Below are 13389 nucleotides of genomic sequence, written 5' to 3'. Positions count from 1 at the left end.
AGGCTCTCACAAGAGAGCTAGAAGAGAAATGGGAAAAAGAAAGGGAAGCTTGGCAAGAGAGCCTGGAGAAGTCATCCAGAGTGGATAAAGAAATCAATCATTGAGAAATAAAATAATTGAATTAGAAAAGGCAAACAACTCCAAGGAAAACAGGATTAGTGAGCTAGAAAAGGTAAACAACTCCAAGGAAAACAGGATTAGTGAGCTAGAAAAGGTAAACAACTCCAAGGAAAACAGGATTAGTGAGCTGGATAAAGAAATCAGCTCTCTAAAAAATAAAATGGAAAAAAATTCCATAGAAGATAAAAACTCAAAATGAATGACTCAAGGAGAAATCAAGAGGTAGTCAAGCAAAACCAGAGAAATGAAACCATTGAAAAGAATGTCAAGTACCTTATTAGAAAGACAACAGACCTGGAAAACAGATCCAGGAGAGACAATTTGAGAATAATCGGACTCCCTGAAAAATGTGAGGAAAAAAAGAGCTTGGACACCATTTTCGAGGAAATTATCAAAGAGAACTGCCCAGACGTTCTGGAAACAGAGGGTAAAATAGACCTTGAAAACATTCATCAATCACCTACTGAAAGAGACCCTAAAATCAAAACGCCAAGAAATATAGTGGCCAAGTTCAAGAACCATCAGACAAAGGAAAAGATATGGGAAGCTGCTAGAAAAAAGCAATTCAGATATGGAGGATCCACAATAAGGATAACCCAGGATCTAGCAGCGTCCATATTAAAAGAACGCAGGGCCTGGAACATGATATTCCGAAAGGCTAAGGAACTTGGTATGCAGCCAAGAATAACGTACCCAGCAAGAATGAGCATTGTTTTCCAGGGAAGAAGATGGACATTTAACGAAATAAATGAATTCCATCTATTCTTGATGAAAAAACCAGACCTACATAAAAGGTTTGATCTTCAAACACAGAACTCAAGAGATTTCTAAAAAGGTAAAAAGAAATCTTGAGAACTATATTTGTAGTATGTACAGAATATGTACAGAACATATGTACAATTTGTCTTAGAAACTAGAGGTGGAAAGGAAATTATATCATAAAAAAGTGTAAAGTGGTGGTACTGCATCTCATGAAAAGGCAAAGGTAACCTATTGTATCTGAGAGGAAGAAAGGAGGGAGATGAACATAGTGTGCATCAATAGACATTCGATTTATGGTAAAACTTCTTCCACTTCATTGAAAAGTGAAAGGGAAGGAGTAATCTAAGGGGAAGGGAATACAGAAATTGTGAGGAAAAGAGATAAAATAAGGGGAGGAACTTTAAGGTGGGGGAGGGATCCTAAAAAGGGAGGGCTGTGAAAAGCAAGTGGTGTTCACAAGTCTTATTTCCAAATCAAAAGAAAACTGATGGGAGAAAGAATGAAGTGTGTACCATCCAAGGGCCTGGCCCTTTGCCTGACAGCTGTAGGAATGGCGCCAATTTCACTAGATTGAGCTGGTTTCCCTTTAAGGGGACTGACTGGGAGCTGTCTTTGTGTTTGGTTGACTCAGGAGACCAGGACCTGAATTACTGAGTTGACTTCCTAATTCCAGGCATGAAAGGGCCAGCTTACTGGAGAATTGTGGCTTCTGAGGTTTTAGCGCAAGTCCTGTTTTCCTGCCGGGACAGCTTGCTGGCTGAGTGCTTCCAGTTGTTAGTGAACTCAGAAGAAAAAAGGCAGTAATATTTGATTTGGGTCTAATTTAAAATGTATGCTTTTTAATATTGTCACAAGCAAAGTTGGTTTGTAAGGCATGTTAAGGTGCAAAAATCCCTAATTATACTGCAGCCCTGAGCTGAATTACTGAAGTTAGATCTGAGTTAAGTTAGACCCAAAATACTTATTAGGTATGTGATGCTGGCTAAGTCAGTGTTACTTCTTCTTCTTCTTTTTTTTTTTTTTTTTTTTGAGGCTGCCCAGGGTCACACAGCTAGGAAGTGTTAAGTGTCTGAGACCAGATTTGAACTCGGGTCCTCCTGAATTCAGGGCTGGTGCTCTATCCACTGCGCCACCTAGCTGCCCCCATCAGTATTACTTCTTTGAGCCTAATTTCTTCATCTGTAAAATCACTTTAATGATATCTATAATAACTCTTAGAGTTGCTGTAAGGCAAGAGTAAGATTGCAGGGGGAAACCCTCCAGCAAAATGTCAGATGGGATGATTATTTTTGTCATGCTGCTAGGGGCAGACTGGTGCACAGAAGGAACACTAGCTCTGGTCTCTCTGAATATTGCATTCAAATCCCATGTCTGCTATTTATCTGTGGGACTTTAGAAGTCACTTGATTTCTGGACCTCAGTTTCCTTGTCTATAAAATGAGAGGTTTGGACTACATGGATTCTGAGGACCCTTCTCTCTCTTGATTTATAATCTATGTGGAGTAGGTAGGTAGAATCTATAAGCCAGAAGAAGGGCCAGAAGAAACAAAAAGTGTTTAGAAAAGTTTCTTGTCTCCGTTCTAAACTAAAAGCTATCCTGGATATCAAATGGATATTTTAACCACTGAGGAGTCATTCTGCGATGTGTGCTTTTCCCTTTTCAGGTCCTAAAATAGATCGACATGATGGCGAACGTCAGTACAAGCAGCCTCCTGTTTGGTCTCCTGGTCCTGGCGATGTTCTGGAGCCAAGGTGGGTCAGCTCTGTGAATGAGCCAACGTCTATTATAGCACTTTCTCAATTATAGCACTAGGCTACAGGATGGCCTTGACCTTGAGTCCACTTCCTCCCTGGATCACAGTCCCCTCCTCTGCTGTGGTCCCACCCTGACTTACAGTCTCTTCCTCTTGCCTCTGTTAATGATCCCTTCCTCTAGTACCCGCCGATCTGCAGGCACAGAGCAGCAAAGCTGGGAAGGGCAGAAAAGAGAGAGAGAGTCTGAGCTCGAAGCCGGTTCTTAGCACTTTTGGATTTCAGCCATCTCCTGTGGACAGTGTGCAGGTTGGACCAGGTCGGGTCCAAAGTCCCTGCCCATTTGAGGATCTCTAATCTATACACGGCTTCTTAAACTTTTCCCACTCACCATCCCTTTTCACCCAAAAAATTTTGACATCACCCCAACTATACAGGCAAATAAACTAGAACGTGTATGAATCAAACATTTACTGATAATAAATCATAATTCCCTGACCCCCACATTCAGCTGCTCATATGGAGTCATGACCCACAATTAAAGAAGCTTTGGTCTAGAGGACATCCTTTAAACATACGTATGTATGCACACATGCAGAGCACTTAGACATGTATACAATACACATATGCATACAAAACACATACAACACACATGCGTTGTATGCATAGGTCTGCACCATACAACATAACATGTCAAATGGACACATGGGTGTATGTGCAGGCACACAGACATAAAAATGCACAATATTAATACTGCACACGGTGGTGCGTTGTACACAACTATGTACCATGCACATATCATACATTGCACAACATTTTACATTTGTAAATATACATGCATGTGCACACACATATTTACACATGCATAGTACAATGTGTGTGTGCAGTATGCATATATACATATGATATTGATACATGGACACAATATCCATAAATGTATGGATACCGAGAACATATTTATACACACAACACACATGTATGCGTATATGCAATATATACATAGCATATTTACATGGACACACAACACATACCTATGTAGGTGTGAATACATATATGTGCATAACGATGCACGTGTATTTGTACATGTGTGACAAGTATTTGTGTGTATGTATAGGGATTGGGAGAGCAGAATTTGGAATCATGAAGATATGAGTTAAATAGTTGGAGTAGGAACAGAGAAAAAGCTACTCCAGAAAGAAGTGAGGTGGGATACAAAATGAGCAATGAACTTGAGCTTCACACACAAGATCTGAGTTTGAATTTTAACTCATTTAATTAGGATTTGCTTGAATTTGGTCTAGTCACTAAATCCCTCTGACCTCAGTTTCCATTTCTAGGTAAATTGAGAGGGCTGAATTCCATGAAAGCTAATTCGTAATCTACATGGTTTAGTCATTTAGGTTGCTTTGGAGTTTTGCAGATGGGGATGTGAGAATGGTCAGGGAGACGGACCTGTTTGTATAAAATGCAGCAAAAACCAGTGTCTTGCATTCAGAGGATCTTTTTTTTCTCAAGTGGGAAGATCTCATAGAATCCTAGATTTAGAGCTGGACAGACCCTCAGAAACCATTTAGTTAAACAAACTCTGATTTTACAGCTGACAAAAATAATAAGCCTTAAAGAGATTAAGTGCAGAGGGCAGAAAGTCAAAGAGCTGAGATTTAAGTCCTCTGATTCCAAATTTACCTGCTTTGTGCCTTTGATGGTAATAATGGGAAGATAGAGAAATCTTGTTTGAGGCTTGGCTGTTAATGGTGATCACATTTAACACGTTTACATCCTTCCTAAAGAGAGAGAGAGAAAAGAAATCAGCATCCATTTGTTTTGTTTCCCCTGGTCTGAACAATGTTCTTTCGAAAGGATATAGTTACATTGGGAAATATAGGTGATTGTAATAATAAAAATTGTCAATAAAGATTAAGCACATGCACATATAAAAAATAGGCAACTCTAATAGAATGGGTCATTTGTGAATTTTTTTTCTTTTTTGAGTCATCTAAGAGTTTATATAATATCGTTTTCAATTAGTCTTAAGACAACCGCAACAAGGGAAACAGTGATTAGAGACACCTTCTTATTTATTTATTTATTTTTTAAAATATTTGTTGTTTTCTCACACTATCATAGTTATCCCAAGTATCTTTTCCTTTCCTCCTTCCCTTCCCAGGGAGCCATCTCATATGCTAAGAGGTTATATGGGAGGAAAAAAGAGGGGTGAAAATTAGCATAATTGATACTTTTAAAAAGTCCAAAAAAATGTGCAATTTGTAATATTTGTGTACCTCCCAGCTCTGTGAAGTTGCAGGGTAGAGATTTCTTCTTATATCTTTAAAATTTTCTTATAGTTGCTTTTGATTTTTTGGTGTTTCATTCTTCCATTTACATTGTTGCAGTCACTGGCTTCAGTTTTCTTGGCTCTTTTACTTTGTTCTGTATCAATTCATATTTATATATTTCTCTGTATTCATCATACACATCATGTCTTCTTTCATAGCTTTGATATTCATGTACCTGTTTATTTTGCCATCATGGCCGTTTATTTTGTTCCTAATGTTTAGGCATCATAAAAAGTTCTGCTTTTTGGAGTATAAGGAAACTATCTTCTTATCAATGTCTTCCTTGGGATACAAGCCCAGTAATGGAGTCCCTGATTAGTCCCTGATACTAGTAGCAGTAGCAGTAATAGAGCTGCTGCTGGTTATAGTGGTAGTAGTAGAATTAATCGCAGCAGCATCAGTAGTCCTGGTGGGAGTGATAGTACTAGTACTAGTACAGTGGTAGTAGTTGTACTAGTAGCCATAGTAATAGTAGTGCTGCTGCTAGTTACAGTGGTGGTAGTAGTAGTAGTAGTAGTAGTAGTAGTAGTAGTAGTAGTAGTAGTAGTAGTAATTAATTAATTAATTAATTATGGCTTTGTAAATGCTCCCACCAAAGTTCAAATAAATAATACCAATTATAAAGTTATATTAGGTAATATCAGGAAGGAGAACACACTGACAACTGATTGGATTAGGAAAGGACTAATGTAAGTTGTAACACCTAAGTCTGACCTTGAGGGAAGCCCAGAATCCTATTTGGCCACGATGAAAGTATGGCAAGTATGCGGTTGAGATAACTAGAACAAATTTGCTCTCCTATTGGCAGTCTTAAGTCTCTAAAGAAAGGATAAGATTTGTGTTATTCTCTTACTATCCCAGAACAAGAAGATTTAAGTTCAAATCCTGGCTCAAAGACTTACTAGCTGTATAATCCTGGACGAGTGACTTATCTTTGCCTCAGTTTCCCTGTCTGTGAAATGAAAAAAATTTAGATTTTAAGAGCCGTTTATAGCTCTAAATCTATCATTGTATGGTCCTAAATTTTTGCCAATCTCCTGGGTCCTTGATGTTAGTTTTTCTTGTATGTTACAGGTGATGCTCTGAAATGCTACGAGTGTGAGAATTCTGCAACACAATCCTGTATTGAGAACATTGTTTGTAAACCTGATGAAGATTCGTGCCTTTTGTTTATGACTTGTAAGTTTTCCTTTCTCTTGCTTTAAATGTCTCTTTCATAGTCACAAATGTAGGCTAGGGCTCCACCTTGTTGGGATCAGTGTTTTCCAAGGCAGCTCACTTAGGAGGATCAGGCCAGGACTTCAAATACCTCTGGTCCTGCTCCAATTACTGACCATTTCTTGGGACCAGAGGATCAACTTAATAATGCACACTGATTACCCAAGGTGCCCGGGGTCTCTGTTAGTCACTGTTCCTATTACTCTTCCAGCTGGGAGATCCACTTGGGAAATCAAATAGCAGCAGCAGCAGCAGCAGCAGTAATAGTGGTGATGCTGCTGCTAGTAATACTAGTAGAGTGGGAGTGGTTGTACTAGTAGTACTAGTAGAGTGGGAGTGGTTGTACTAGTAGTACTAGTAGAGTGGGAGTGGTTGTACTAGTAGTACTAGTAGAGTGGGAGTGGTAGTACTAGTAGAGTGGGAATGATTGTACTAGTAATACACTAGTAGAGTGGTAGTGGTAGTACTAGTAGTACTAGTAGAGTGGGAGTGTTTGTACTAGTAATGCTAGTAGAGTGGGAGTAGTGGTACTAGTAGTACTAGTAGAATGGGAATGATTATACTAGTAATACACTAGTAGGGTGGGAGTAGTGGTACTAGTAGAGTGGTAATGGTTGTACTAGTAATACACTAGTAGAGTGGGAGTAGTGGTACTAGTAGTACTAGTAGAGTGGGAGTGTTTGTACTAGTAATACTAGTAGAGTGGGAGTGGTTATACTAGTAGTACTAGTAGAGTGGGAGTGGTTGTACTAGTAGTACTAGTAGAGTGGGAGTGGTTGTACTAGTAGTACTAGTAGAGTGGGAGTGGTAGTACTAGTAGAGTGGGAATGATTGTACTAGTAATACACTAGTAGAGTGGTAGTGGTAGTACTAGTAGTACTAGTAGAGTGGGAGTGTTTGTACTAGTAATGCTAGTAGAGTGGGAGTAGTGGTACTAGTAGTACTAGTAGAATGGGAATGATTATACTAGTAATACACTAGTAGGGTGGGAGTAGTGGTACTAGTAGAGTGGTAATGGTTGTACTAGTAATACACTAGTAGAGTGGGAGTAGTGGTACTAGTAGTACTAGTAGAGTGGGAGTGTTTGTACTAGTAATACTAGTAGAGTGGGAGTGGTTATACTAGTAGTACTAGTAGAGTGGGAATGATTGTACTAGTAATATACTAGTAGAGTGGGAGTAGTGGTACTAGTGGAGTGGTAATGGTTGTACTAGTAATACACTAGTAGAATGGGAGTGGTTGTACTAGTAGTACTAGTAGAATGGGAGTGGTTGTACTAGTAGCAGTAGTAGTAGTAGAGCTGCTGCTGATTATAGTAGTAGTAGTAGAATAGCAGCAGCATCAGTAGTCCTGGTGGGAGTGGTAGTACTAGTATTAGTAAAGTGGTAGTAGTTTTACTAGTAGCCATAGTAATAATAGTGCTGCTGGTGGTTACAGTGGTAGTAGTAGCAGTAATTAATTAATTATGGCTTGGTAAATGCTTCCACTAAAGTTCAAATCCTATCTTTAGTTTAAATCTTAAGGCTGAATATGGAAAAGGGACTTTAAGGATCTAGTTTCCTCAAGATACTCAAGTTTCAGTTAAATGTCTCTTGTCAGGGAGAGATATCTTTGAAAAGGATTAATTAATTAACTTTTATTAATTTTTCCTTTGATTTTCAGGATTTCTAATTTGGTGTTTAATTGGAGATTTAAAATTTGTTCTTTATCTAGTGTTGTTGTTGGGTCTGTTTTGTTTTTGTTTTTTGGTTTTTTTTGGTTACTATGTCCAATTCATTGATATGCTATTTCTTTATTTTATTATTGTAAACATTTAGAGGTAAAAAAAATTCTTCCCTAAATACTTCTTTGGCAGCATCCCACAAAGTTTGGTATGTTGTCTCAATATTATCAGTGTCTCTAATGAAATTATTGTTTTTATAATATGTTCTTTGACTCATTCTTTAGCACTGGATAATTTCGTTTCCAATTAACCTTCATCTTATGCTTCTATGGATATTTTTTGAATGTAATTTTGATTTCAATGTGGCTGAAAAGAATGCTTTTAATATTTCTCTTTTTCTACATTTGTGAGGTTTTTATGCCCTAGTACATGGTCAGTTTTTAGAAAGGTACTATGTACATTCGAGAAAGGGATATATTTTTTTCTATTCCCATTCACTTTCTCCAGAAATCTATCATATCTAACTTTTCTAAAATTCTATCCATCTCCTTAAGTTTTTATTTATTTTATGATTAGATTTATCTGCTTAGGAAAGAGGAAAGCAGAGGTCTTCCCAATAGAATAGTTTATTGTCTATTTCTTCCTATAACTCATTTGGTGAGACCAGTTTGAATAAAGCTGAGGGCATGTGAAGGAGAGTAATAGGACTTCCTGTTTATCAAGAATAAGGACCCTTTCTTTTTTTTACTCTACCTTTCTTTTATCAAATAAAATGGAGGGAAAGGAAGGAGCAAGTATTTATTATGCAACTACTGTATGCTAGGTACTATGCTAAACTCTTTAAAAATATTTCATTTGATCCCCATAACAACTTTGGGAAGTAGATACGATTACAATCTCCATTTTACAGTTGAAGAAATTGAAACAGGTTAAATAATTTGCCCAGGTCACAAAGTGTCAGCTAGTGTCTGAAATTGGATTTAAATTCAGGGCTTCCTAACTCCAGGCTCTTGTCCTCGGGAGTCAAATTGACCATTTCTATAGAATATTACTAGTTGTCAGTTTCATGGAAGGAGCATATCCCAGGAATGATTGTGAAAATCCAGAGAGGGAGGTACCCCCCAAAAAAGCTAGAAAGTAAATAATGCTTGTTTCCCAAATGTGGGGAAGATCCAGAAGTCCACATAAAGGAATTCAGCCTGATTTGTAGCTTTCTTATTTCAGAGGCAAGAATTTCTGCTCCTTAAATCCCAAAGCCCTCTGTGCTGGTCAGAACACATCTTCAATCAATAAACATTTATTAAGTACTTACTGTATTCTGTGCACTGTGCTAAACACCACAGATACAAAAGGATGCAAAACATAGACTTTGCCCTCAAGGATCTGTCAGTCTAATCTTGGAATATTGTGTTTGTTTCTGGGGATTACCTTTCAGGGAGCCCCAACTATGATGATAAAGGGCTTTTATTCATGTCACATGATGACTAGTTGAAGGAACTAGATGTAGCTCATCTTAGAAAAGAGGAGAGTTAATGGGGACAGGATCTCAGTCTCTGAGTAAAGAGCTGTTGTGGGGAAGAGGGATTAACTTTGCTCTGCTTGGTTCCAGAGGGCAGAACAAGGACAGAACAGTTTTCAAGCATTCCTTTCTTGGCCATACAACCCGGCTTAAAAATACGCCCTGCTCAGGGAACAAGTGTTATTAAAACCCTTATTTCATTGTGACTGGAGTGGGTTCTGAACGAGAACCCTTCTTTATCTGCTTCTGGCAGTCTTTTTGGGAGTGGGGATTTGGCAACTCAAGTCATCTTATACCCATCATGCAACAAAGAATGGAAGTGGGCTGGGAGCAGGAAAGGCCAGGAGGATGGTTGATATTTACAGCAAGATGGGAGTAAGCTAGTCTGTAGTTGCAAGTCTTGCCTCTGGCACATTGGAGCTATGGGCAAATTATTTGATATTTCAATGCCCCCAAACCCTTCTCTAAGGTGGTAAGTGACAAATGAGCCGCTAATCAGATTTGGAGGAGGGAATTTCCATTCTGGGAGCACCTCATCCTATTCCCCCCTTCAAAAGCTGATGAAATCACAGATCAGGATTAAAAACAAACTCATACCTTTGCTTAGTGAAAAGCACACTGGATTTGGAGTCAGAGTTCAGTCTTGACTTTGCTTCTTATTCCCTGTATGACCTTTGGCAAGATACTAACTGCTTGGACCTCTTTGTTTTCTAATTAGTAAAATGAGGAGTATGGGCTAGAGGATATCTACGAGACCCATTCTAGCTCTAAATCAAGATTTTTAAAATGTATATATATGTGCATATATAAAATAGATAAATGTATATCACATAATCAATAATTGATAATAAAAATTATGAATAAATATGAAATTATATAAATTTATCCATACTTTGCCCTTTCTGTGAGCTCTGGAAACAATAGCTTTGATATTTAATTGTTTGTTTTAATAACTCTTGTTTTCTGTGTGTGTTTCTTTTTAAAGATGGAAAATATTTCCAAAGATGTTGGAAATTTGATGAATGCAACATAAATGCTATTGGAAAAGTCAGTGCTGGTGTTTTCGACTATCACTGCTGCCAACATGACCTTTGCAATGCTGCAGGGATGGGGATCACAGTCAGCAAAGCATCCATAATTTCTGGGCTACTGGTGTTGCTGGTTGTGAGATTCCTATTTTAATTGAGTGGAAAGACCAAAAGTCCTGAGGAACAGGATGTAGAGGGGGGGAGTGGGAGGGGGAGTGAGGGGTAACAATGTTGGAATGGGGGGGAGTGATTTTCCATTTCCATTCCCATGAGATCTCAAGTATTATGTTTCTTACTAAGTGAATTTTGTATAGGAGAAAGATGTTTAGTTACGGCCTTTCATTCGAGAAGCAGGTATCCAAAAATTGTACTTGGAGGGGAGTGTATGAAAACTTTGGGGGTACCATTGTCATTCTCACACAAGCCTCATGTCTCGGGAGACATCTTACATTCTGAAGTATTGGAAAGAACACTATAGCTGCTGGTAATTTGTTATTTCTGGCTGTCTAGGCTCCCCTAACCCTCCACCCCAAAGTTGCGTCCATATGTTGGGTGACAGGGTTAACCATGAGAATTCCCATGTGGCATTTTTCCCATTTCCCCAGATATCTACATCGGTGATCTTGACTGAGTTGCTGTGCCTTCTCATTCTTTGGCTTTCAAATTAAGACTAAATTTAAAAAAAAACAATCATGCTTCCATCACTGTATGAACTATCCAGGTCCATCCTTTTGGCTCTTGAGCCAGTTTTCAAGCATTCCTTCCTCGGCCGCAAGGAAAGGACACATTAACCCAGCCTAAAAATATACCCTGCTCAGGGAACAAGTGTCATTAAAACCCTTGTTTCATTATGACTGGAATGGGTCCTCAACTGAGAAATGTTGAAAGGGAACTAGAAATTAATCCTTCTCAAAGACATCTCTCCCTGAGAGAGACATTTAACTGAAACTTGAGCATCTTGAGGGAACTGGATCCTTAGGGTCTCTTTCCATATTCATCTTTAAAGATTTAAACTAAAGATGAGATTTGGTCGTTAGTGGGAGCATTTACAAAGCCAAAATCAATCTGTGTTACAGTTCTAGTAAGCCATCCTCCCACCCACAGAGCATGCGCTCACCTTAGAAATTAACCAGCCCGAGGCCTCTGTGCTTTGCACTATCCATTTGACTGGAGATCCAAAGGTTCCTGGTGGAAAGTCCGTTTTCCAGACTTAATGTCATTGCTTCTGAATATGGTGAGAAAGTCCGTGAAACCATCATGAGGGGGTTCCAAATTGTATCCCTAACGGAAATAAGAATTTATTCATTGCCAAGATTGGTCAGAACTCTCAGTTGCATGATTAACAAAATGGGGGAGGGAGATAAAGCCCTCCCCTGGTATGGAGGCTATTCATTTACTGTTGTCAAACGCAATGCTCTTCTAGGAGACACTTGCTCACTTTGCTTTCCCCCTTTTTATAGTTGTAAACATGTTACTCCTCCCCCTCCAACCCTCTCCCCATGGGAGCCCTTTGACAAAATATATTAGAATGATCAAAAAAAAAAAAAAAAAAGATTTTGTATTCCCAAAATGTTGATTCTGTATTCAGTAGCATATATAGTGAAGGAATCATTATAATAAAGACTTTTTAACTCATTCTGTAATCAAGTGAAGGAGTTGTAAACAATTATGTCTTTTGAAAATTAAATCCAATCAAACTATTGGACTGGATGTGCTTGTTATTCGGAAAGTGTTTTTTTTTTTCTTTCTTTTTCTTTCTTTTTCTTCCTCTTCCTCCCTTCCTCCTTTCCTCCCTTCCTCCCTTCCTCCCCTCCTCCCTTCTTCCCCTCCTCCCTTCTTCCCCTTCCTCTCCCCCTTTCCCTTTCCCTTCCCCTTCCCCTCCCCCCTCCCCCTTCCTTTTCCCTCCCCCTCCCCCTTTCCCCTTCCCCCTCCCCCCTTCCCCTTCCCGTTTCCCTTTCCTTCTCTTTCCTTCTGCAATTGAGGTTGACTTATGCTTAACACTATGTGACTGGGCCTGAGACTAGATTTGAACTCAGGTCCTTCTGACTCCAGAGCTGGTGCTCCACCAGTGCACAATCTGTTAGATTGTGTTTTCTATTGGCAGTTGGGAGAAGGGGATTCTTGGGACCTTACCATAAATCCATTAATCACTTTTCTTTGGTATGGTTATTCCATCTGTTCTAAAGCTGGGAAACTGTATTATTGCTTTATATTGTATATATTGCTTGATAAAGGATCATTCCTTTACCAGTGATGAGGAAACTGGGATGAATGGCAATTAATGGCTTCTCTAAAGCAAACACCATTAGGTCCACCAATAAGATTCTGCATTTCCAAACCCAGCAGCCAGTGAGTTTTGTCTCCATTGAACAGTGACCCAGTCACAAGCCTCACTAAAGCTGGGGATGGGGGCTGCCCCTCCATTTCACTGACATTCACAGCTCCAAGCTCACATTCGCTTCTGTCCCAATAATTGGAGAATTCCACTATAAAGAGGGTGATAAATGGCTTGAAGGTTTTGTTTTTTTAATTCCTCTGTTCTAGGAAAAGTGACCAGCTAGCTATTCCCTAGACAAAACCTTTGTGCCATTTCCCCAAACATCCTTCCTCATTTCTGCCTTGTAGAATCTCTAGCTTCCTTTAAAGTCCAGTTGAGATGCCAGATCTTATGCAAGGTTCTTCCTCCTTCCCCCTCTCCCCACCTCGCCCTGTGCTTACCATTCTTTCTCTCTTGGAATTACTTTCTTACTTAATGAAATGTATGCAATTTTATGAAAATTGATTAAATGATCTAATTATTTACTGTACGTGGGGACAGAGACAGGACCTAGACACAGCTGGTAAATGTCTGAGATCAGATTTGAAACCAGGAAGAGTTCTTGGTCTGCCATTTCCTTCTCCGGCTCACTTTACAGATGGGGAGACTGAGACTTGCCCAGAGTCACAGAGCCAGTAAATATCTGAGCTTAGTTCAGATTTTAGGAAGATGGG

General features: G+C 39.1%; 1 protein-coding gene across 5 annotated transcripts in view; it reads left to right on the top strand.

The window, feature by feature from the left end:
- CD59 (CD59 molecule (CD59 blood group)) overlaps positions 1 to 12098 on the top strand; it is a 31386-nt gene extending 19288 nt beyond the window's left edge. For all 5 annotated transcript variants that reach the window (XM_074275630.1, XM_074275631.1, XM_074275628.1 and 2 more), the window contains 3 exons: positions 2547 to 2634; positions 6045 to 6149; positions 10356 to 12098. In XM_074275630.1, the coding sequence (XP_074131731.1) occupies positions 2565 to 2634; positions 6045 to 6149; positions 10356 to 10552 (372 nt within the window). In that variant the 5' untranslated portion in view covers positions 2547 to 2564 and the 3' untranslated portion in view covers positions 10553 to 12098. The remainder of the gene's footprint in view (positions 1 to 2546; positions 2635 to 6044; positions 6150 to 10355) is intronic.
- Positions 12099 to 13389: the final 1291 nt, after the last annotated feature.

The sequence above is a fragment of the Sminthopsis crassicaudata genome, chromosome 6 (assembly GCF_048593235.1).
Source record: "Sminthopsis crassicaudata isolate SCR6 chromosome 6, ASM4859323v1, whole genome shotgun sequence".
Lineage (NCBI taxonomy): Eukaryota > Metazoa > Chordata > Mammalia > Dasyuromorphia > Dasyuridae > Sminthopsis > Sminthopsis crassicaudata.
Note: the sequence above shows the minus strand (reverse complement) of the source record. Positions and strands in the feature narration are given on the sequence as shown.